At 45.9% G+C, this 26199-nt stretch overlaps 1 protein-coding gene across 1 annotated transcript; it reads left to right on the top strand.

Annotated features, from left to right (window-relative positions):
* On the top strand, positions 1-26199 carry LOC136581699 (protein kinase C delta type-like). Its single transcript, XM_066582322.1, has 6 exons — positions 1-5; positions 2107-2207; positions 24697-24977; positions 25098-25189; positions 25441-25786; positions 25915-26199. Exons 1-6 carry the CDS (start codon positions 1-3, stop codon positions 26197-26199), a joined length of 1110 nt encoding a protein of 369 aa, XP_066438419.1.

Raw genomic sequence — 26199 nt, forward strand, 5'->3', positions numbered from 1 at the left:
ATGAGGTGAGTGATGGCCGGCTATTAAGGGGTGGAGGAGGCCGGATTTTTTTTTTTTTCTTTAACACATGGGCACATCTGCTGGACATGAACGGTGGCTGTTCCATGGGGTTGTATGAAACGGGCTGGGAAGCCAAGCCCACTCCACACACTAAGGACACTTTTACACAGCCGAGAAAATTGTGCGAGATTTGTGCGTTGCGAGACACACCAATCTTGCATGAATATGAATCCCATTTCTTTTGAATAGGGTCATATGCATGAGCTGTTTATCCTCCCACATGGCATCGCGGTCAGGAAAAAAAATCGCGGCATGTGCAATCTTTGGGCGTTCTCTCAGAACACCTTGGCCACTGTTTTCAATGGGGCCGGAAAACACATCACACGGCGTGCGAGACACGTGAATGCGATGCAAGGGTTTCCATTGAGTGCAACTCTACTGAAGTGATGGGAGGCGTATTTATAACAGAAAACTCCTCCCATCTGCGGGGACATCGCACGTATCGCAGTATATTGTATAAGTGATCATACAGTTCAAGTCCCCATGGACTAATAAAAAGGTTTGTTTTTTTAATAATTACAAAAAATGAATATCAAGTAAAAAAAAGCCTTTTCCCATATTTATAATAAAAAAAATCTAAACAAAAAACATATTTCATATTGCTACGTCTATAAAATTCCAATTTATTGAAATAAGGCATTATTTAGCCAACACGGTGATGTAGTTGGAAGAAAAATACACAGCGCCAAAATTTACTTTTTCAGTCACTGCATTTTCAAGAAAAAAATGTAATAAAAAGCAATCAAAAATCGTATGTACCCCAAAATAGTACCAAAGGAAATGACAACCCATCCTGTAAAACAAGCCCTCAAACGCTGCCTCGACGGAAATATGAAACCGTTATGGTGGTCAGGAGATGGCGGGTGAAAGTTACGTTTAGAAAAGATATTTCATTTTTAAAAGGTAGTACAACAAAAAATACTATACAAATCTGATACCAACGTTATCATACCGACCCACAGAATAAGGTTATCGTGTCATTTTTGCCACAGTGTGTGAGAAAAAAAAAATTAATTAAAAAAAAACAACAAAAAAACAAAAAAAAACAAAAAAAACGCACAATTACATTTTTTTTTCATTTTACTCCATTTATACATTTCTAAAAGCCTTTCAGTACATTATATGGTATATTAAATTGTAACATTGCAAAATACAACGCCATCATTGGAAAAAAGGCCTTGTGCATTAGACTCCAATCATCAGTTAGACCAGGATTTACCAAATATATCAGAACATTGCGATGCACTCCTCATAAAATCTAGCGCCCCCTGAAGCCCTCCTCTTGTCCCTCATTGACTGTTGTCCCACATCCAACAGTGAGAAGCTAAAGGGATTAGCCCAGCAGGCCTAAAGAGAGGTTAGTGTAGTGTAGGTCCCATCTACAAGAGGTCGCCTTGACGTGGCAGATGGGCTCACATGTTTTGATCAAAATGTGTGCTAAGAACCTCACATCTTCATATGTCCGTAAATATAATAATAATGTCATTTAAATCCAGCTATTAAATACACATATGCAACCATTAGTGCAGTCCACCCCGGGTTACTTTAGGGACAGTAAACAGGTTATTCAAAGCATATCACAGCCTACATGGTCCCATACGTATTCTTGGATTACATAAGACACGCTAGCTTTATATTCTTGAATTCCACATTCAATAGCTATATAGGCAGTAAAACCTCACCTGTTAAATGCACTGGGTCTAATAAAGAAACCTGTAAATTTATCATTTCAGCGATATTCTTCATAATTATTTGCAGGTTTAATTCCACTTTTTATTTACAAATTCAGGGATCCCCAATGGGGTCAAAATTTTCACCGTCCCAATTTTAGTTATAGCCTAGTGGGAAGAGACATAATTCCTACATCTCATCCATATGATTCAGTAGCACTGCTGCTCTGGAGGTTCAACCCTGACCAAGGACAACATCTGGATGAGCTTTTTATGTCCTCTGTGTTTATTCTTGTTTTTCTTCTCATCCAGAGCAGAATGGATAAGTGTGGTGGCTCAGTGGTTAGCACTGCTGTTTCACAATCCTGCATTGTAGGCTCAACTCTGACCGCGGACAACTTCTGAAGGAGCTTTCAAAGTCCATGCAGATATTATCCTTGATGATGGTATTTGAAACTAAGAATCCAGCACTGAAAGGCAAGTGTCCTAGCAACTCAGCCCAATTCATAGAAGGTAGAATGCCCAGGCCTTAAACCAGATGCCCCCTGCCTAGCCACCATCTTACAGACCAACACTACTGTTATAGGAAGGATGTTGGCATCTATAATAGGCTTTATTCAAACAAGCGTATATCGACCGCCGGCCGATATACGCTACCATCTGATGCATTGGGTTTTAATGCATCAGATCAGACGGCAATTTTCCGCTGCATGAAAGCGGCCGGCCAAGATAGCTCATTTCGGCTAAGTGCTTTTACACCGATTAGGAACGATCTTCCTGGCCAGAATACAGCCGCAGCCATAGACTCCTATGGGAGTCAGTGACAGCTGCTGGAGAAGGAGAGCGGGAGGGAGTTTAGCAGCGTGACAGCTAAACTCCCACCCCCTTCCCTCCTCATCTCTGCCCCTTGTTGGCTGTATGCAATGGGAGGAGGAGGGACAGGGTCACACCCCATCCCATTGCTGGCTGCCGACAGGGGGCAGAGAGGGGGAGGGAGCTTAGCACGCTAGCTCCAGCCCCGTCTAGCCTCCACCCCTTGCCGAGAGCCTGCGGAGGGCTGAGGGGGGAGGATGTAAAGGGGCGAGGTAGTCTAGCAGAGCTAAACTGTTTTCCCCCACCCGACGGTATTGTGGGCTCGGTATATATGCGCCGGACCCAGGCCCTCCGAACGGGCGCATAAACGGCAGACTTGTGCGCCCATTCATGCATTTTTACAGCACGGAAAAATGCCTATGCTCATGTGAATTAGCCCATAAGGCGTATAACTGATATGGCATGCAACGTGCACTAACCCCCTAGGTGGAAATAAATGTCCTTCCCCTATTCCTATGCTGCCGGCCGCTGTGAGGTGGATAAAGCTTAACCCCTGCACCGCCGGGTGTTACAGATGGAAACCCTACAACTCCTTGATTCCAGTGACTGGAATAACATGAAGATGTATTCAGACACTGCGGTTTACATGCATATGTTGCCGCGTTTTGTCAGGAGGCGGTTGTAGTTTTTACCGCAACAGCAAAAAAAAAAAAACGAGGCAAATCGCTATAAAACCAGATTCTGTATTTTGTTTGCGTTTTCAATCACATTTTTAAACCACAATATACAGCATGAGGGTGCATTCAGACGACCGTATATCGGCTGGGTTTTCAAGCCGTCCTCTCTGCAGGGGGAGGAGGCTGGAAGAGCCGGGAGCAGTGCACTGAGCTCTCGCCCACTCTCTACCCCTCACCACTATTTGCAATAGGAGGGGGTGGAGCTAAGTTCAGCAGTGTAGCCCAGCCCCTCCTATTGCAAATAGTGCCGAGGGGCGGAGAGGAGGCGGGAGCGCCGTGCACTGTTCCCGGCTCTTCCAGCCTCCTCCCCCCTGCAGAGAGGGACGCCATATATCGGCTGGGCGTGAAAACCCAGCCGATATACGGTCGTCTGAATAAGCCCTGACAGCTGTGATGAGCCGTGCACAATCGCTGGCTCATATGGCGGTAGAATGCTGCGCAATACATGCATTTTATTCTTACGGCCCAGGCTGCTTTCACACCTGTGTTGGGGTCCGTTCAGGGTTTCTGTCTCTCTGCTCCATTTTTGGAAGAGATAAAAACGGATCAATTTTTTTCTCTATTTATTTCAATGAGGCTTCAAAAAAAAAAACAGAAAGCAAAAGGAATTCGCTTTTATTCCATCGGGCTTCCATCCTTTTTGGATGGAAAAATAATGCTGCAGACTGCGCTATTTTCTCGTTAAAAAAAAAAAAAGTAACTCCGATGGAATGGAAGCAAACGGAAGTCTTTACTTTTATGTTCCGTTTTTTAAAATCCCGTTGAAATCAGTTTTCAGACGGCCGTATGCGCAACTAATATAATTTGAAAACAATAGCGGGATGATAGGCCCTATCTTTTTTTGCCCGTACAATGGTTTCACTTTGGCTCATTATGCGGCCATGATGGTCACGGCTGCCTAACGGGAGAGAAACACGCCCATATGTTTAAACCCATAATACGGACATAAGATACATCCGTGTGTAACCCTTGGGCCATCTTCCCACGTGGCGTATTCGCTGCGGGTGTTTAACAGTGGAAAACATGCGGGCGTGCACAGGGGCGTGCGTGATATCGGGCCGTGAAACACAGCCTAATATCGCGCCTCTCAATGTGCATTTTACCTACAGATACGAGGCATCTTTCATACAAAAACGCCTCGTAGCACTTCGCTAAAATTCCGATCCTCCAGCAGTTTTTTCACGTGCGTCGGAGGATTGGCAAGTGTTTCCCATTGATTTCAATGAGAAACATCGCATCACACTGGCCAGCACATAACACGGCGTGCGATGTGTTTGACTGTCTCATTGAAAACAATGGGTGATGCGTTCTGAGCGATGTGAAAAAATAGCACCTGCAGCGATTTTTTTTTTTACCACGCAGCATCACTGTGACGGAAAAAAACTAATTTAAAAAAAAAACAAACAAACAAAAAAAAAAACGCTCATGTGTATGACTCCATTCAAAAGAATAGAGTTTATACTTGCAAGAGCTTTCTGCGTCTCGCAAAACACAAAACTCGCACAAGATCCACGCTCGTGGGAATATAGCCTTATAGCGTTATCACACAAGCACTAGAAGTGATCACTAACGATGGCGAATGGGACCGGCTCTATTTTTGTGTACATTTGCACACCAATAGACCCCATAGAAATCTATGGGAGGTGAGAAAATGCGCGCTTAAGGGGATGCGTGAAACACTGCGCAATTCAGGGATAAAAAGAACATATCAGGAACTTACTAGGCTCAATAGCCATTTAAATTGGTCTGTGGCAGTGTCCCATGTGCAAAAAGCCATGGCGTGCGTGCGCAAAAAGTACAGTAAAATATGCCGATATGCACATAGAAAAACTCGTGGGAAGCCCCTGTAAAACAGATACTAGAAGGGTAAAAAGTTGGGTATAAGGGCAACCTGGGAGCATATAGGAGTACACAACGGTGTGTTCGCTTAACCCCTCCATTTATCGTATAACCAGCATTATAAAATATAAATATAAATAAATCTTGGTATTTGTATAGCGCCAACTTATTCCGCAGCGCTTTCAGGTAATTATTACTTATACCCCCCACCAAGCTGGGTTCTCATTTTACCAACCTCGGAAGGATGGAAGGCTGAGTCAACCTTGAGCCAGCTACCTGACTCATGCGGGGATCGAACTTGCAACCTTCAGGTCGTAGGCGAGAGCTTACACTCTGCACCACACGAGGCTCATAGGCATTTTGAGGCTGCCAACCACTGCCTCACGATTTTCTGGGGGCATACACCATTGTGTACTCATACATGTTCCCAGGTATACCCAACTTTTTGACCTTTTTGTTATCTGTTGTTCATATGTCCACCCTGAAGGTTGTGACGGTCACTTGATGTTGGCTGCACCTGCTATACAGAAAATTCTCTGCTTTCAAGAGTAAGTCCTTTTTCACATGGGCGACAGCGATATTGCATGTGTTCTGTGCAGTATCGCTGCGTTTTCTGCCGGTGATAACGTGACTTTGTAGCGCACTTTTGCTGGGATTTTCAGGTGGGCTTTAAATACAAGCCCTACCCCAGAAATAAACCCCGGTTGCATAAAAAAAAATACAATACATCACCTAACAGCCGCTGTCCACTCCACTGCACCTCTCCTTGCAGGTCCCTGCAACTTGTTTGGAGTCTTTTGTCAGTGCTTTCTAAATGGGATGTTCAAAAACCCCGCCTCCAGGAAGCGCTGGCTCTGATTGGTCCTTGAGCACCGTGGCTCAGCCAATCACTGCAGCGCTCGATGAACCAATCACAGTCATTTAATATAACATTGCAGTTTAACCTATGCTGTAACAGTGACAACTTCTGTCCCATAGCTGGTACTGCACTTAAAAATTATACTGAATACTAATAAAGCAGCACGCTGGTCCTGGACACCCCACTTCTCTGACTACCTGTGTATTAGTATGCATCGGTAGTCTAAGACACTACATGGTGATCTGACTGGCAGTACGGCTCATGTGGACAGCACTGGTTAATCTTAGCAGGTGCAATGTCTGAGACTAATGATGCATAGTAATACACTGTGTGAATCAGGTAGTCAGAGAAGGTGGAGCGGCCATCTTTGTTTTTCCAGACCTGGAGGGTTACTTTATTAATACCATAAATAATTTTTAAATTGTACCAGAGTTTTTTCAACAAGTTTTCCAACATACATCAGGCTCTCCTCACCCTCACTTGCTGTAGTTTGCACCCTGCTTCATGTCTGTAAGTTTTCAGGTGGTCTTCCCCATTTCTCTGGTGCTTTGCAGTTTATAAATCACTTTCATGGAGGGGCATATAGCAAGCCTAGCATTGTGCCAATAGTTCACTGTTCCACACCTTCTTGCCCTCACTTCCCATACTGCATTGCATTGTCTCTGATCCAATCAGCAGGAAGCCAGTATCTGAATGCCGTGCTGCCCCCTGCTTTCCCAGGATGATCAGGCATTTAGGGACATTCTGGCCGACTGGTTAGTAAACCCGCTATAATGTGTGCGCGCCCACCCCCTGTAATAGCAGGACAGGGAGAGATTATCCCAGTGTCTGCAGATCTGTCAGCCTCATACGTATGACCAATTCAAAATAATGCGGTTCATATTTGTGCGTTTCACAACACAAAAATCTCAAGTGATTTTCTTGGGCGTGTGAAAGCGGTGCCAGGCCTGCTTCACATGGGTGCAAGCATATTTACATTTGTGCGATCGGAGTTGCATTTTTGTGCACGTCTTTGTATTTTTGGGGCCCTGCGTATTTGCGTGCACAAAAAACACGTAAGCATGTTGATTTTCAATGGGCGACTAAGTTTATTTAGTTTAACGTGCTATTAGGGTGCCAATATGCACGAAAATAGAACATGCTGATTGTTTTTTCCACGTGAATGAAATGTGCGCGCAAAACATGCTCATGTTGAAATTAATGGGTTCTATTGCATGCGTAACATGCAGCACAAATACGCCAGGCCAGGATCGCAAGGGCAGATTTGCGCATATATTTGTGCATGCAAAGTTTGAGCGCACAATACGCAGAAAATAGAACCTATTGATTGCAGTGGGTCGTTCACATTAGCGTATTTTGTGTGTGCGTTTCGTAAAACAGAACATGCTCCATCCTTCTGTGTATTCATGCACCAAAGGCCCCCAATAGTAGGTGCGCAAATGTTTGTTTGCCATGCACTGATGAAAATACCCTGCGGGCAGAAAAGAGCAGTAAAATATGCTGGTATGCGCAAACAAAAGACTCGTTCAGTGTGCAAAAACGTAGCACAATTGCGCTTGCGCTCCCGCGAAGCCAGTCTTAGGGCTCATGCCCACGGCCATATGCATAAGATGCTGCGGGTTTCCAGCCATACATGCTGCCGGAAGAGAGCCAGGTGAATCGCACGCTCACGGACACGCGCAGAGTGCGAATGTATGGAAACGCTGCTTATACGCAATATATTGCATACGGACAGCGTATCATACGCAGCCCATACAAGGGTATAGGGCTTACGCTGCATACGTCCGCAGAGAAGTAGAGCCCGCTGCGATTTATTTCTCTAGTGTATCGATGCATCCGTTTCCTCCATTCACCGCAATGGATGCGTGATACACAGTGAAAACACGGTCGTGTACACGAGCCCTTAGATGTACTAAATATTTTCCTCCTTATCGAGATCATGTGACAGCCGCCATTTTCATTTACACAACAGGTCATGCGTATAAAAGTTCGGAGGTCGGCCGTTTAGTATAATGCTGTCATGGCGAGCTGCATGTTACCTTTCTACTGTCTATATACACGTATAAGTCCGGGACGCAGCGTCAGTCGTGGGCAGTAGAATACATGATATCTGTGGTAAATTTATACGTAGATTTTTTTTTCCCTTCAGTTTGCGCACATTTTTGGCTACATGTTGCTTTTTTATCACATTTGTGCCTTTTTTATTTAACTTAAATTTACATAAGGACAACTATACACAGGAGAAAAAAAAACAACTACATCTCAGATATGCATTACCTTGCGCCATTTGTGCAGTCCTAGAGCTTCGGTGTGTTACGGCGCCAGCACCAGTCACAGGTGTGAGAGACATGCAGCAGTCGCCCCTAGCAACCAATCTCCTCACTGCTTTCACTTTCCCTCAAGGCCTCTGTTGCTCGGGGCAACCGCCTCACATTGTTCAGGCCTTAAACCAGATGCCCCCTGCCCGGCATTAAGAGAAGCGAGGGCCGCCACCATCTCACAGACCAACATTACTATTATAGGAAGGATGTTGGCATCTGTAGTAAGGCGTATAACGGGCGATAACCCTCTAGATGAAAATAAAGCATGTCCTCCCCCCATTCCTACCACTGCTGGCCGCCATGAGGTGGATGGGTCAGACACAGCTGAGGCGATCAACAGGGGGAAAGCTTAACCCTTGCACCGCCACGTGTTACAGATGGAAACCCTATTAGGGCTAATTCCCATGAACCTAATAGCTCAATGCTCACGGTATGGAATTGTACTGCGGAATTCCTCACCGTGAAATCACATGAACTCACCCGCATGTTCTATTTGCTGCGGGCGTACGCATGGACGGCTTCCATTGCAGTCAATGGAAGCCATCCATCATGCTATCTTCCGCTGAAGATAGCGTGAAACCGCTTCCCAGCCTACCTCCATCCGCGTCATGTGATGCTCTGGGCGTGTCATATGACGCGGCCAGCGCGTCATGCGCTCTATTGCGCATGCGCGCCGAAGCGTCATGCAGGACGTCCGGCGGCGGATCCGGAGGTAAGTATGGGGTCTTTGGGAGGGGCGCCGTGACGGGCTCCGCTGTGGAATTCCGCATTCCGAGCCCGTCACGGCTGTGGGCACAAGGCCTAAATGACTGGAATAACGTGAAGGTGTATTCAGACACCGCAGTTTACGTGCAGTTCAAACGGCATCAAAAACCATATCTGAAAAAAATCTACATGTAATGTTGCTGCTCTTTGTCAGGAGGCGGTTGTAGTTTTTACCACAATGACACAAAACTAGAGGCCAATCACTATAAAACCGGATTCGGTATTTTCTATCACGATTTTTAACCTCACTTTAAGCGCACTGTCTGAATACACCCCACGTGCGTTTGTAGTCTGACATCATTGTTATAAAGGATCTCTGTGAGATCTCAAAATATACAGGATTCCCCTCCCATCACTGCGTAAGGGCACATTACCGCGAGCGGAATTTCACCACGTATTACACGGCGAATGGAGTCAATGGAAGTGCATTGATCCGTTCACATTGCGTATGTGCGGTATTTAATACACAACGCCGCTATGAGATACGCTGTCATGCGCAGCGCACAATCGCTGCCATACGCAGCAATAGCCAGCTCACCGCAGTTAGAAGCTGCTGTCACACCGGCATTAGGGTCCGCTCAGGGTTTCTGTCTCCGTTTTTGTAGGAGAGAAACTCAGATAAAACGGATCAATTTTTTTCTCCTTCGATTTCAATTGGGCTTAAAAAAAAACCGGAAAGCAAAAGGAAATGCTTCCATTCGCTTCTATTCCATCAGGTTTCGATTCTTTTTGGATGCTGCAGACTGCGCTATTTTCTCGTTAGAAAAAAAAAACGAAAGCACACCTGACGGAATGGAAGCAGACGGAAGTCTTTCCTTTTGCTTTCCGGTTTTTGAAACTGACCCTTAGGCTAACTTCACACGAGTGATGGGGGCCGTGAATCCCCCCATATCATGCTCCCCATGTGAATTTCCCTGAGGATGCGAGATGTTTTCATGTTATAATAGCCTCACATCACTTTGGGGAAGAAGCGATTCCCCACTGCGGGTGTCAGGCGCAGCATTAGGATTGCAGCACTTCTCCTTTTGCTTTCAATGGGAGACCTCATGATGCTGCTGTCGCCGGCCCCATTGGGGCTGCACTGCAATGTGAGAGCACACACAAGATAGAACATGCTGCGTTTTTTTTTCTTGCATCGCATTGTGGTGCCCTGCAGGAAATGATCGTTCATGTGTATACCCCCATTCAATAAAATGGGGTTCATATTTGTGTGTCTCGCAATATTTTAGCGCCCATGTGAAGGCAGCCTAATGCAGACGTGCAAGGTGTTTCGGTTGTGTTGTCATTTTGCACTATTAGACCCATTTCAGGCAAGCGTATAAAAACACCTGCATAATATGGATCCTATGAAGCCGGGCTCACATGGGTGGATTTGTATTGTTCATAATGCGATTGCCATCCAAGCACATGATAAGCAGTAAAACGCGAGCATTGAAAGGAATGCATTTTCAATTTTTTGTTCACATTTGCAGATACGAATTGCATATTCTGCAAGCTGAATAAAAATCGCAGCATGCTCTATTTTGCAGCAGAAGTTGCATGGGGGGTCTTCAATGATGTCAATGGCGGCTGTCCGACCCGCAGCCCAAAAGCAATTAATATTGCGTATGTGTTGAGCGTACCTGTGTCACCACTAAGCAACAGCACGAGAAATACAAACAAAAAAACGCCTGTGAGCTGCCGCGGTCATCTGCAGTATAGTAAATGGATTTCCTGCGCTGTCGCTTAGTGATGACGTGGGTACCCGAAACCCATACGCAATATAATTGCGACAACATAGAGATTTTTCTTCCACTCGTGGAATACACAATTTGTAGGAGTGTGAAGGAAAATCCGAAAATGCATACCTTTCAAACCCTGCCTTTTTACCACAGAGAGTCCACACGGATGTCGAATGCGGAATCTGCAACTCGGCGTCATTCACACGGGCGTATGCAGTCTTGGTTCATGAAATACGCTTAATTTTCCTTATGTGTATCTACGGATTTGCTTTGCATTTGGTGCCTATGTATCTTTTTAATGTCCGTACGGCATCTTTAATCACTGCATTTTCACATGCACAAAAAAAAAAAAGACTAAGTACAAGAAGACCCAATGGATGCCACTTTTTATTGCCCCATTGTCCACTGAAGTGAATGCGCATGCCACTGTGTATTTGCTGCGTTTTACATGCAAAAATACATAGGAAGTCAGTGATGCCGGAACTGAAGCACGCAGGGCAGTAGGTGAAGGCAGGCAAGATGGGGTTAACGGGGAGGGTAAGGGTTAATGAAGAAAGGTATGTCGGAAAAATGGGGGTGGGGGTTAAAAGGGAGGGGGAGTCAGGGGAGAAAGAGCGCGAAGAACCAGGGGAGGAGACAGTCCAGCGTTGGAGAGGAAAGAAGATGGACCGTGGAGCAGAAGAGTCCCACCCACCTGCCCTGAAGGATGCTTAGTTAGGGGGTAGGGGAATTGTCATAGCAGCGGGTAGGGGAGGGATCCTTGGTAGTCAGCATAAAAGTTCGGCAGGGGGGAAGGTAGGGGCTGGAGAGCTGCCTTCCCCTGTTGGTGACTAATTAGTAGGTGGGTCTGTCGCCTAGTGGCTTTGACAGGGGGGGTTCCCCTGCAAAGATGGTTGTGTGACTGGCCTGGGTATGGCCAGCGGGCCTCGGTGTCTGGAGAAAAGACGACTAGAGGCTATGTGGTGAGCCTCCCGAGTAAGGTGATTTGCGGCGGGAGGCATGGGTTTTGGAAATAGGGTCTCCTGAGTCCGATGGTAGGCATCGGGAGGCAGTTTTACCTATTTCCCATGGTTAGTGAGGCGACAGACATTTTCCAAAGGGGCTCCAAGAATCTCTCGCAAAATAGTTTTCAATTGGGGTTAAAAGTGTATGTTTATTGTTGTGTTATTTTAATAAATTGGCCAAAATTATCCAAAAAGTAAAGTTGTTGGTGTTTAATTTTAGATAAGTGTTTAATGAGGGGGGTACAGCAGACGACTCCGCTATACCTCGGTCATGAATACACCAATGTAGATGAATGGTGTTGTATGTTGTACAGACATAATATGGGCATAAGATACACCCATGTGAATGAGGCCTTGGGTCATCTCACACAGCATATTCGCTGCGGATGTTTCACTAGTGAAAACCTGTAGAAAATGCACAAAAATTACGCTGTGTGTGAAACCTGCCCAGATATTGCGCTTGTCATCATGCGTTTTACCTGCAAAAATGCCTCACACCACTTCTCTGAAATTCCGATCCTTTGGTGATTTTTTTTTCACACGTCGAGGGATCGGCGAGTGTTTCCCATTGCATGGCACACGAAGGGTTTGACTCTCACATTGGAAACAATGGGTGACGCGTTCCGAGGGACATGAAATATGAAGAAAACGTTTGTTAGCTAGTAGAGTAAAGTGTGATTGTACTCAGTAAGAGAAACCACGTAATCTTGTAGATATGATACCTTTTAATAGCTAACAAAAATACGTGATGCTGCAGCAAGCTTTTGGGTTTTTTACCGACCCTTCATCTGGATAATGCATGGTTGAATGTGCCATTCACACTAGTTTTATTAGCTTGATGAAGGGTCTATAAGAACCCAAAAGCTTACTGTAACATCATGAGGGACGAGAAAGAATGGGACATGCAGCAATTTTTTTTTTACCTCGCTGCATTGCTGTAAAGGGAAAAAAATCACTCATGTGTAACTCCATTCAAAACAATAAAGTTCTGCGTGGTTACTAGTCACCGGATCACCATTATCTAATGCAGTGGTCCCCAACCTTTTTGGCACCAGGGACCGGCTTCAAGCAAGACTATTTTTACAAGGCTCGGCAGGGTTGGGCGGGACATAGGCGGGGCTTTGGTTATATGGGGTGGGGCTATGAAGGGGGTTGGAGTTTAGTGCATACTTATTTAATTATGACATTTAGCGTGTACTGGCAATACACACATAGGGCAGTATAATATATCCCCCCCCCCCGCCTGGCAGCACACACATAGGGCAGTATATAATCTATCCCCCCCTTCCCAGCACACACGTAGAGCAGCATATAATTTATCTCCCCCCCCCAGTAATAGACAGCCCCCACCCCTCAGTAATAGACAGCCCCCACCTCTCAGTAATTAGCAGCCCCTCCCCCTGTAATAAGTAGCCCCCACCTCTCAGTAATAAGCAGGTCCCCCCCATGATAAGCAGGTCCCCCCCCAGTAATAGACAGCCCCCCCCCCCAGTAATAGGCAGCGCCCCACCCCCAGTAATAGGCAGCCCACCCCCAGTAATAGGCACCCCCTTCCCCTATAATAAGTAGCCCCCACCCCCCCAGTAATAAGCAGCCCCCCCAGTAAGCAATCCCCCCAGTAATAAGCAGGTCCCCTCCAGTAACAAGCAGCCTTCCCTGAGTAATAGGCACCCCCCAGTAATAGGCAGCCCCCCCCCAGTAATAGGCAGCCCTCCCCAGTAATAGGCAGCCCCTTCCCCTGTAATAAGTAGCCCCCATCCCCCCAGTAATAAGCAGCCTCCCCAGTAAGCATCCCCCCAGTAATAAGCAGGTCCCCCCCTCAGTAATAGACAGCCCCGCCCCCAGTAATAGGCAGCCCCCCGCCCCCAGTAATAACCAGCCCCTTCCCCTGTAATAACCAGCCCCCCCAGTAATAACCAGGTCCCCCCCCCCCAGTAATAAGCAGGTCCCCCCCCCCCAGTAATAGGCAGCCCTGCAGTAATAACCAGCCCCCCCCCCCCAGTAATAAGCAGCCCCTTCCCCAGTAATAAGCAGCCCCCCCCGGTAAGCAACTATCCCAGTAACAAGCAGGTCCCCCCCCCAAGTAATAGGCAGCCCCCCCAGTAATAAGCACACCCTTTCCCTGTAATAAGTAGCCCCCCCCAGTAATAAGCAGCCCCCCCCAGTAACAAGCAGGTCCCCCCCCAGTAATAGGCACCCCCCCCCCCGTAGTAAGCAGCCCCCCAACCCATATACTTACCTCCTCCTTGCTGTCAGTGTAGCTCTCTGCCCTGACATCAGTGTGCAGCCCGGAACGCTTCCTCCCCGAGTCCTCTCCTGCGGAACTAATGAGCAGGGGACTCGGGGAGGAAGCGTTCCGGGCTGCACACGTCAGTGTGCGCCGGGTCAGCGCAATTACCAGCGGGGAGCTGCGGCACCCCCGCTGGTAATCTCTTCAGTGGTGAGCGGCGTCGGCACGCCGCGAGCCACATAAAACAAGGCAGCGGGCCGGATTCGACCTGCGGCCTTGTGCTTAGAGCAAAAGTTCCCGGCGGTGCCGCGGACCGGCGCTAAACACCCAACGGCCCGGCCCCGGTCCGCGGCCCGGTGGTAGGGGACCCCTGATTTAGGAGACATTCAAAATGTAACATTGATTATCAACATTTTGAGGAACACTTTGTTCTCTTACACCAAGCCAAGATTGCAAATGCTCATAGGTGTCCAAATGATAGATACCCCCCAAAATGACCCCATTTTAAAAACTGAGGGGTGTCATGAGTAAATGCAATTTAGAGGAGCAAAAATAAAATTTCATATTTTTGCAAATATGTCATTTTAAAAGCAGTTTTTTTTTTCTATAGTGCATATGAAAATAAGAATTTATACCCTAAAATGGATACCCCTGTTTGTCCGGTGATCAGAGACATACCTGTTGTGGCCCTAATCTTCTGTCCATATGCACAACAGGGTCCAAACCGAAAGCAGCCGGTGGCGTTCAGAACAGATATTTTGCTTGAAGGTGATTTAGGCCCCATTGCCCACTTGTAGAGCCTTTGAGCAGGCAAAATGATAGAGAACCCCCACAAATGACCACATTTTGTCTTCTGTATATAGCTGTTGTCTTCTCAAAGCACTCAGCTGGTCAATAGCCTGACGAAGGGGGCGAGATATCCCCGAAAGCTTGCTTGCTGTAACATAATGTATTTTTGTTAGCCATTAAAAGGTATCATATCTACAAGATTACTTGGTTTCTCTCACTGAGAACAATCGCACATTGCTCGACTGGCTAACACGGTACCAAACCTTTTTTTCATGTTTCCCCCTTGACACCTCTTTTATGACCACAAGGCCAATTACCAACCCACCTACTTAATTACAATGCAGTTAATCTGAAGATAGCCATCCTGCACAGGTTCACCACCCAGTAATGAAGGGTATATAAGTCCAACCAAGCCTGGGCCCCCTCTCTGTAAGGGCCATATAGTAGTCACATGATTCACCTTTATTGTATGTGTAAATATAAGAAACCTTCCAGCATGTATTATTAGGGAAATCTAGCATCGCACTTGGGTCCTGATGCGCCTCTATTATATAAGTACTACATAAGGTCAAGTGACGTCTCACACTGGGGACGAGGAGCTTTATCTTATTCCTCTTGTAAATGAAATATTGCTGTACATAAAAGAATGCAGACAGTCATGTATAAAAGTTTATTTTGATGACATGATTTCTTTTCTTTTCACTTTGGGAGGATGGTGATGGTAACATAGTAACATAGTATGTAAGGCCGAATGAAGACATTGTCCATCCAGTCCAGCCTGTCTATCCTACTGTGTTGATCCAGGGGAAGGCAAAAAACCCCAAGGCCAGAAGTCAATTAGCCCTTTTGGGGAAAAAATTCCTTCCCGACTCCCTAATGGCAATCAGACTGTTCCCTGGATCAACCCCTAATAGTTCCTACCTGCCTATATACCAGGATTGACACTTAACCTAAAATTTATATCCTGTAATATCCTTCTTCAGAAAGACATCAAGTCCCCTTTTAAACTCCTCTATGGATTTTGCCATCACCACTTCCTCCGGTAGAGAGTTCCACAGTCTAACTGCTCTTACAGTAAAGAACCCCTTTCTGTGTTGGTGATGAAACCTACTTTCCTCTAATCGTAGCGGATGTCCTCTTGTTACCGTCGCAGTCCTGGGTGTAAACAGATCACGGGAGAGATCCTTGTGTTGTCCCCTCATGTACTTATACATGGTTATTTGGTCGCCTCTTAACCTTCTTTTTTCTAGAGTAAATAGTCCCAATTTGGACAGCCTCTCTGGGTATTCCAGTCCCGTCATTCCATGTATTAGTTTAGTCGCTCTTCTTTGAACCCCCTCAAGCACTGTGACATCTTTCCTGAGCATCGGTGTCCAGAATTGTACGCAGTATTCCATGTGAGGTCTGACAAGTGCCTTATATAATGGAAGGATAATGTTCTCGTCCTTCGCCCCTATACCTCTTTTGATGCACCCCAAGACTTTATTTGCCTTTGCAGCGGCTGACTGGCATTGGTTACTCCAGTTTAGTCTATTATGGTGTTGGAGATAATGATGAAGACTCCGCTTCTCTGGACTTGGCTCATCCATGATATCTCAGTAGAATAGGTGTCCAGACTTTGTGGACTTACCAGGATTTTGGAGTGTGTAGATGATGATGATGTTGATGTTCTTCTGATGATGATGTAGGGCTTGAGGGTAATGATAGTCATGAGATCAGAGATGAAATTCATACTGATGAAGACACTTCTGGCCTTGGCTCCTCAATGTTAATTTATTAGTAGGTGATATATCCTGATTTGCGTTCAGCGATTAATGAAATATTCGGTTTGGAAGTACCTGACTCAATTTCATAAAAAACTATTGTAAATCTGCACGATCGATTCCAACTCCCATTGAAATCAATGGAAGTAAGAATTGTCTGTTTATCTGTGCTGACGTATCGATAAATGTGGCTCAGTTGCTAGCACTCTTAGCTTTCAGTGCTGGGGTCCTAGGTTCAAATCTTTAAAAAACTCCATCCAGATGTTGCCGTTGCTCAGATTTGAGCCTACAATGCAATTCGAAGCAGCAGTGCTAACAACTGATCCACCACACTTGTCCATTCTGCTCCAGAAGAAGAGAAGAACAGGAAGAACCACTGAGCCGCCACAGTTGCCTATTTTGCTCCAGAGGTGGAGAAGAACAACAACAAAAATAAACACAAAGTGAAAAAATCTTGAGCATAAGTCATCTATAGTTTTTGCCCAGAAAAGCCTCTAAAACGTCTGCAGGCTCCTTCCCTTTTGTATCCGCTGATCCTGGCTAATAATGTCGAGAGAAGAAATGGAAAGCTTTATTCACTGAAGAGTACTGAGGGAATTCTTTCTTATAACTCTATCACTGGGAGAATCCACTAAAACTAGACTTTTATTGAATATAATAAAAATAAAAAACCTGAGCTGATAAAATAATTATTAAAAACCAAAATCTCTTTAAAACGTAATTACTTATGATATAAAAGTACAGCAATCCCTAATGTACATCCATAGGAGGAGAGGTTTCTTTATACTGTAAAGAGCTCACAGGAATAACCAGGAGAACAGAGAGCCATAACCTAAATTACATGATTACCAACCCCCTAGGCCGGGTCTCCTCCGCACCTCCACTACATGGAGACTGGATTATCTAAACACACATGTCCCTGCTCTATGTAGAATAACCTTTACTCAAAGATTCTCCATACTGATGATTAATCCCTACTCTAACAATAGTCCTACATGTTTCAGCAGCTATGATTACTAGTTGTGTCATCAGGAGCAAACAGTAGAGTAAATAGTGGGTAGATGAAGAACAGACGCCCAGCCTTGATGGTAGGCTGATGCCTGATAGAAAATGGGCGGCATAGACACGGACGTAAGTTTATATGCTCAAGAGGCAGTAGTGTGCCCTTCATTTCACCGCCATCTCTATTACATACACAGGATCGGTCAGAGAGAGGCAGCAAATCACATCACTCACTGGCCAATCACAGATGAGATGTTCTCATTCACATCATTTATTGAGATGTAGTTTTCACAGGCAGCGATCTTTTGTGCATTCTGACTGGCTGACATCTTGAGTTTAGGTTCTGTTGGTATACTTATTTTATTGCTACACATATTTTGCAGTTTTTTGGATGTTTGTTTTAGCACTGATCCTCATTAATAATTGGGGTGAGATGAGCAGGAGTTGGGAAATGTTACCTGGGATCGGTTTCCCAGGCTGTATACTCGCCTGTCTAGTTTCTTCCACATACTGTTCCCTCTCGGATGCGTGCTATAGGAATTATCCATAATATTTGTGGAGGTGAGATAAGCTGCAGTGGGACAACATTATTTGACTACTTGTGATACTCTGCATATTGGTGTTGATCATCTTGTTCTTTGGGCCGGTTACATGATTACTTACTATTATGGGACCGTACATGTGATTGGTATAGCTATTTGTTATCATAGTGATTATTAGGCTTGCAGATAAGCCGATGTGACGTCATCCGAAGGGGATCAGTGAGATGCTTACATCCACATCATTCACTTACATTTACTTGGAGGACCTTACATGAATCTTATCCTTTGGAGTGTTTAACATGGATAAATGTAAGGTTCTGCACATGGACAGGAAATATATGTCAATAATTACCCAGTAAAGCCCCCTGTCCACCGCCGTGACGGAATATCGCTAGCAATATTCCGCCACAGGGAAGCACGGGTGAGAGCTGACAGGTCTCCGCACTGAGCCTATCCAATAGATAGGCTCACCGCGGAGAATCGCGGCATGCTGCGAATTGAATCCCACGAGCGGAGAATCGCTATGATTCTCCGCTCATGGACATCAGGGCTGCGCTTTCCATAGTAAGTCTATGGAAAGCGTTCACTGCGTTACCCACGGTTGGGTTTTCGCCATGGATAACGCAGTGAACTATCGCCCGTGGACAAGAGCCTTTAATGGGAAACCATTGGGCAAAACTGACATGGAAAAGGACTTGGGGATTTTAGTTAACTGTAAGTTTAACTGGAGCAACCAGTGTCAGGCAGCTGCTGCCAAGGCAAATAGGATCGCGGGGTGCATCAAAAGAGGTCTAGGGGCAGATGACAAGAACATTGTTTTTCCTCTTTACAAGTCACTGGTCAGATCACACATGGAATATTGGAGATAGTTTTGGGCACCGCTACTCAAGAAGGACATATCAGAGCTTGAGCGGGTACAACAGCCTGCAGGAGCGCCGCAGAACGTCAGAAGAAGTGAGTAATGATTTTTATTCTTTGCTCCACTGTATTGCCGGCGTATAAGGTGACAGTTGGGGGGTCGTCTTATACGCCCCGTCGCCCTATACGCCGGTATATATTTTTATTGTAACACATTTCTGGATGTTACTATGTTACAGACGTTCATCTCAGGGAAGAAAGTGAAAGTAACTCGAACATCACGTGGTACTCGTTACGAGTAACGAGCATCTCGAACACCCTAATACTCGAACGAGTATCAAGCTCGGAAGAGTATGCTCGCTCATCTCTAGCTAGCTCCAATACACACAAAACGTGCTGCAAATTTTTTGCAGCAAAACAATAAGCCCTTTTGCAAATTTGTTTGCAGTTTGCACACATAAATATGCTGCATATTAACACACACAAAACACCCACAAAAGGGGCTGAAATTCACAGGAAATAGCCATTTTTCGTTCTGTGAATAGGCTGCATATTCACAGACCGAAATACACTTGTGCCGGTGTGAATGAGCCCTTATGGTGCGGCACCCATGGCTGATTTGCTGTTGATTTTGGTGCAGCTGATTTCACACTTTCAATTTAAATTCAGTTGAAATGGTCAAATCTGCTGCAGATCCGCACTAAAATCCACACCAAATCCACTACATGTGACACATCCTGAGGGTCCCGCACTGTACTGTAATATATGTATAATTCATGTTTTGTCCCCCAGAGAGAAAGAGGGAGGGAAATGATACAAATGTTACATTGTAATAACTTGGACTTATTTACATTGTATAATATAAAATGTTCCTGTGATTTATAGTGAAATGTACTCAGTTTTTTAAAGACGGCCGTATGCGCAGCTATGCTCGCTACGATGGATCGTAGTTGCACATGGACGGGGTTTTTTTCTTACATTCTCGGGCCGTTCAAACTCTGCGGCATAGAGCAGGAGTTTTATAAAAACATTATATATACTATTAACGGGCGAGAATACCAATTATGAAAATGAAACCACATTGATTTAAATCAATCGTTTCATTGTGTTTTTGATAATCACGGCTGCATAACGGTACAAAATCCCACCCATGTGTTTAAGCCCTTAGAGCACACGTGTCAAACACAAGCCCCGCGGGACAAACCCGGCCCACCGCCTCATTTTATGTTGCTCACCAGCCATGCAACAACCACTTCACTCAAACAGCCTGCAGCTCTGGTCCAGCAGCGGGGCAGAGTCTGTGACCGCTGACCTTTTCCCTGTCATATCTGTGTGTGCTGTCCTGTACGCCGCAAGGATGCCAAGGGGAGAGGCCAGCAGTTACAGGCTGAGCAGCGGCTGGGTGAGTGGAATGCCTTTACGAATGCTGGCCAGCCAGGGGCCAATTACTACTGAGGCTGATGTGGGGGTCACTATTACTACTGGGGTCACTATGGGGGTCACTGTTACTACTGGGGCCACAATTACTACTGGTACTACTGTGGCGGTCACTGTTACTATTGAGGCCACTATGGGGGTCCTTATCACTACTGGGGCCACTATGGGAGTCACTGTTATTACTGGAGCCACTATGGGGGTCATCCATTACTAGGACCACTCTTATTGGTGGGGGTCTCTATTATTACTTGAGTCACTGAGGGGGAAACTATTACTACTGGTGCCACTATGGGGGACTCTATTACTACTGGGGTCACTATGGGGGGCACTATGGAAACCACTCTAATTATTGGAGTCACTCTGATTACTGTGGTCACTTACTACTGGGGTCACTATGGGAGTCATTATTATTACTGAGGTCACTATGGGGGTCACTGTTACTACTGGGGCCACTATGGAAATCCCTCCTATTATTGAAGCCACTCTGATTACTGGAGTCACTATGGGGGGGTCACTATTATTACTGGGGTCACTATGGGGGTCAATGTTACTACTGGAGTCACTTACTACTGGGGTCACTATGGGGGTTACTATCACTACTGAGTCTACTATGGGGGTCATTGTTATTACTGGGGTCACTCTTATTACTGGAGTCACTTACTACTGAGGCCACTATTATGACTGGTGTCACTATGGGAGTCACGGTTACTACTGTGGCAACTATGGCGTTATTATTACTACTGAAGCCACTGTGGGGGTCTCTATCACTACTGGGGTCACTATGGGGGTCACTTACTACTGGAGCCACCAAGGGGACCCTATTACTACTGGGGTCACCATTACTACTGCAGCGACTATGGGGGTCAGTATTACTATACTGTCTTTGAAGGCACCCATAAGGCTGATGTGGCCCTTGCTGAAAATGAGTTTGACGCCCCTCGCTTAGAGTGTTGGCAGTATGTAGTAGTTCATTTATCAGGGTCCTCCACCAATTTCAAAGATAAAGGCATTGCTTACATATTATGGCCTCCTTCAGACGTTTTTTTTCTGTTGTTTTTTTCTTTTTGTGAAAATAAAAAATGCCGGGAAAAAAATGACATTCAGGTTTTTTTTGGGCATTTTTATTATACTGAGTATGGGAAAATACTGTAAAAGATGACAAACATGGAGCATGCTGCAATTTTGAAAAAGAAAACCATGATGAAAGCAGCAAAAGTGAGAAAAAAAGACACTAAAATAAAAATGCTTGTTGAGTTTTTCATATTTTACCACTGAACTACAGATAACATCTATACACAGAATTTTTTGCCACATAAAAACATGATAAAACACATCGCAGTCACCAAGAGTGACGTTTTTGAAAATAGCCTATGGGCCAGATTTACTATGGGCAGCAGGAGGGCTTAGCGGGTTGGACTACTGACTTTCAGCACTCGGGTCCGGGGGTTTATATCTGGCCTGGTGTTTTTGTACATTTCCTCCCAGACTCCAAAAACATCCACGTAGGTGATTATAGATTGTGAGCCCCCATGGGGACAAAGCTCGATGTAACTGATGACACACTGTGTGCAGCGCTGTGGAATATGTCAGTGATATATACCTGTGTGCAATAAATAAAAAAAATTACTTTGGAGTGTTTTATCTGCTGTATGAGTCTAATGTGCCCTTATTGTATGTATGATGATAATGTATGTACTAAAGTACATCTCTGACTGCACTAATTCTGACTGCCCGTGTGCCACAATGCTGAGATAGATCTCCACTATAATTAACACCACTTTCTGTTGTAAACTACGTTAAGTGTGATGCCCCCTTCTGGTGAACCCATACACTTTTTTAAGAAGGGATTATGTTTGATTATTTTACGCCAGTAAAGACTGTATTTATATATTTTACATGATAAATTCCCCTATGTGCGATACAAAACTATCGGTATATGATTTACAATATATTACAACAAACACATGATATGCTATAAAAGCACCATGAACTACTTCCCTGCTACACTTTGTTTCTTCCTTCACCATGCTGTCCATTTTACCAGACCGGAATATATTTAAAGGGGCTGTCTAGGGCTTTTACTATTGATGACCTATCCTCAGCATAGGTCATCAACAGTTGATCATTGGGGGTCCACCGCTTGGGATTCCCACTAATCAATGGCCCCCTGTCCGTGTGTACAGTGCTGGAAGCAGATAGCGTTGTCAGCATTGCAGCTGCCTAGGTTGGTACTATAGGTACAGCTCCCACTAATTCACTGATAGCTGTACCTGCAGTTTCAAAGTGGGCCACTACAATACAGACAGCACTGTTTGCTTCCAGAGCTGTCTGCACCAACAGCGGACCCAGCTGAAAGGCGAGGATCCTGGGTTAAATTCAGCTTGGCCCTCCTCCAACTACTCTCCATGGCTGTTGACCGCGGTCTGCCAAGCACTTTCCGCGGAATTACTAAGTCTCTCAAGTGCCCCATTTATGCAGTGCCCCAATGTATGTGCCTACACTGACTGCAGAGATGACTCCAATGCATTAGTTCACAGGGTGTTGCTAGGCACTTAGTACCGGGGCTTCTGCCTATCATGGCTCTGATTGATGCGGTAGAATGGGTACCTCCTTGGCTCCTCCTCCAAGGTGCTCTACTCCGCTACAAGTGTACAGCGACTTTCTCTAACTGCAGTCAGTGTCAAATCACAGCGGTGTAGTGGCTGATTATCAGGGAGATTGGTGGCCTGCAGCTGCTGTGTGGACCTCTAGCATCAGACAATTGTCAGCTGCCAGCAGGAGAACCAGTGTCGCCCCGTGTCACAGAGACATTTAGGCCTGCAGCTGCTGTGTGGACCTCTAGCATCAGACAATTGTCAGCTGCCAGCAGGAGAACCAGTGTCGCCCCGTGTCACAGAGACATCTAGGCCTGCAGCTGCTGTGTGGACCTCTAGCATCAGACAATTGTCAGCTGCCAGCAGGAGAACCAGTGTCGCCCCGTGTCACAGAGACATCTAGGCCTGCAGCTGCTGTGTGGACCTGCATTGCAATAAAAAAAGAATTCTGCTGTGAAAATCCACAGCATGTCTCTCTTTTGCTTTTTTTACGCCTCAAGGCCACACTAGCCTGTTTGGCTCCGTATGCTGTCCTCTTGGGCATATCTTGGACATATGGCAACTGTGTGGGAGAACTTAGGGTAAGTTCACACACATCAGAATTGCTGTGGAATTTGAGTCCAACGTCTGCCACGATGTACAATACACAGCAAGCGAATCGGCTTTTAACCCCCCCCCCCCCCTCATCCATTCCCAGCAGAGGACAGTGACACTCGGGGGTTCTCACATCCGCAGCACGCTGTTTGTTGTGAAAATGCAGCAGATTTTCACTGCAGAATTCATTTATTTCAGCGAAGTCAGAGACTGGTGAGGATTTTCTCCGTGATTTGTGATCGGACCCTAAGTGAATGGGGTTTGCTGCAGAATTTCGGCTCTCATTCAGCAGCTAAATTTTTAAGCAATTCCACCATGTGTGACCTCACCCTGATGGGGTTGTCAAAATTCTTTGGTTCCAGACTGACACCACTCCTATTCTTCCCGCTGGGCCCTGTTTACCTGCTGCAGCGGTTACTTTCTGTAAACATATGACTGCTGCAGCCAATCACTGTATGACCGGAGGTGGCGGAGGTCTGTGTTTGGCTGCAGCAGCCATGTGTGTATATGGAGAGTTGCTGCTGCAGCATGTGAACAGAACGCAGGGGGAAGAACGAGAGCGGAGAGGATGTGGAGCTGTTAAGTAAGGCCTCCTTCGCAGGAGTGCTTTTGCACGCAGAAAATAGGCTGCTGGAACCCCAACCTTTAAAACCCATGTGGTTCAATGGGTCCATGCACATTGGTTGATTTTCTGCGCAAAAATATGCAACATGCTCTATTTTTGTGCGCATTTGGACATACTCAATAGAAGTCTATGAGGGTACGAGAATGCACACCTGTGTGCATGAAATTGCGCTCATTAAACCCCACCAGATCCACTGTGGATTAAAGTCAAAGGATAATCCAGTGAGCTAGTCTGAGGCTAGGGGGCCCCGTGCCAGCAGGAGAGCGGGGACAGCCAGCGCCCCCCAGAGGCAGGCTGAAATAATCAGACCCAGCGGACAGCACACAGCAGGGCAGCGGGTGTAACAAGGACTATATATAAAAGAGCTATAACGCCAAACTATAAATTAAAATTATTCCAAAGCAGCGGAATTCCTTTAATTGTGTAAGACATATTAGACACATCATCACTTCTGCTATTATGTTCCCTGTTAGGAGGACCCAGCGGTGTTCAGCCAACTGGCTCCAGTAGCACCGTCACTACGACCATCAGAGATAGACTGCGGTTCCATCATGTGCTCGGCCAGGGAGCCTACGGGCATGTCGTGCTGGCAGAGGACACCGCCACCCGCCAGCAGTTTGCAGTGAAGATCATCTGCAAGAGCGGCCTGCTTGCTGAAGTCGATTGGCGGGATGTGATGGCGGAGAACCGAGTGTTGCAGCTGACAACCGGCAGTCCCTTCCTTGTCCAAGGACATTTTGCATATCAGACCAAGGTATAGTTATCACATGTCACTAAACTCCACCGCTATGTGCGCCGTAGATGTGGACTTTAATATTATACCCTTATAATGTCATATTAACCGACCCCCTTATCTGTCTCTTCTGTATTACAGATGCATGTTCTGCTTGGACTTGAGTATCTCAGCTGCGGGGACTTCGACAACTTCTTGCAGTTAAACGGGCCTCTTGACATCACAAGTGCAAGGTGAATATTGGAAGTGGTTTGATACAGGTGGATGATCCCCAGTATGGGGAGGAGCAATCGTTACGATGATCCTTCATCCACATACAGATAGGATTCGTTGGCAGCACATCCCGCTGTTTACACGGGAAGATGTGCTGCTGATGAGCAAACACTTTTATACCCGCATAAAAGATCTGATTGGCCAACAAACAAGCATTTATATCTTGTTGCTCCTCAGGATTTACATTGACTTCTTATCTTCTTTCTGACAGATTCTACGCTGCGGAGCTGGTGTGCGGCATCCAACACCTCCACGCCAAGGGGATCATCCACAGAGACCTGAAGCCCGAAAACATCATGGTGGCTGAGACGGGGCATCTGAAGATCACCGATTTCGGTCTCTCCTTGGACAACATGCACGGAGAGCGAACAGCCACCGACTATGCTGGAAGTGAAGGATATGTCGCTCCTGAGATTATGGCCGAGGAGGAATACAATGCTGGAGTGGATTGGTATTCGTTCGGTGTCATCGTGAATGAAATGATAACTGGAGAGCGTAAGTACCACCCGACACTCTTCGACCGGTCCACGCTCAGCGCAGCGATCATCATCATACAGGTAAGTGCAACACTTCTACCTTTTCGTGTTTCTAATTTTGTAAAAATAACTTTTAATGATTTTATTGTCTTTTTAGTCAGTTTCTTGTGATTATAGTCAGTAAATCATAAATACATTTCTCATTTCAGCTCCTCCAGAGAGATCCGGCCAAGCGCTTAGGAGTCCACGGTAACATCCGACGGCACTGCTTCTTCCAGCCTATAGATTGGGACTCTGTGGAAACCCTGAGGATGGCCCCACCGCACATCCCTGCACCATCTAAGCCGGAATACGATCAGCAATTCAACTTGGACACCGTGGAAGCAGAAGAGGCCAAGCAATCCCAGCTGTCACCGGAAGACCAGGCCAAGTTCAGAGGGTTTTCATTCTCCAACATGAAGACCCTCTTAGACACCGGCTCTACAACCACCTGA

The sequence above is a fragment of the Eleutherodactylus coqui genome, chromosome 11, assembly GCF_035609145.1.
Source record: "Eleutherodactylus coqui strain aEleCoq1 chromosome 11, aEleCoq1.hap1, whole genome shotgun sequence".
NCBI classification, from domain to species: Eukaryota; Metazoa; Chordata; class Amphibia; order Anura; family Eleutherodactylidae; genus Eleutherodactylus; species Eleutherodactylus coqui.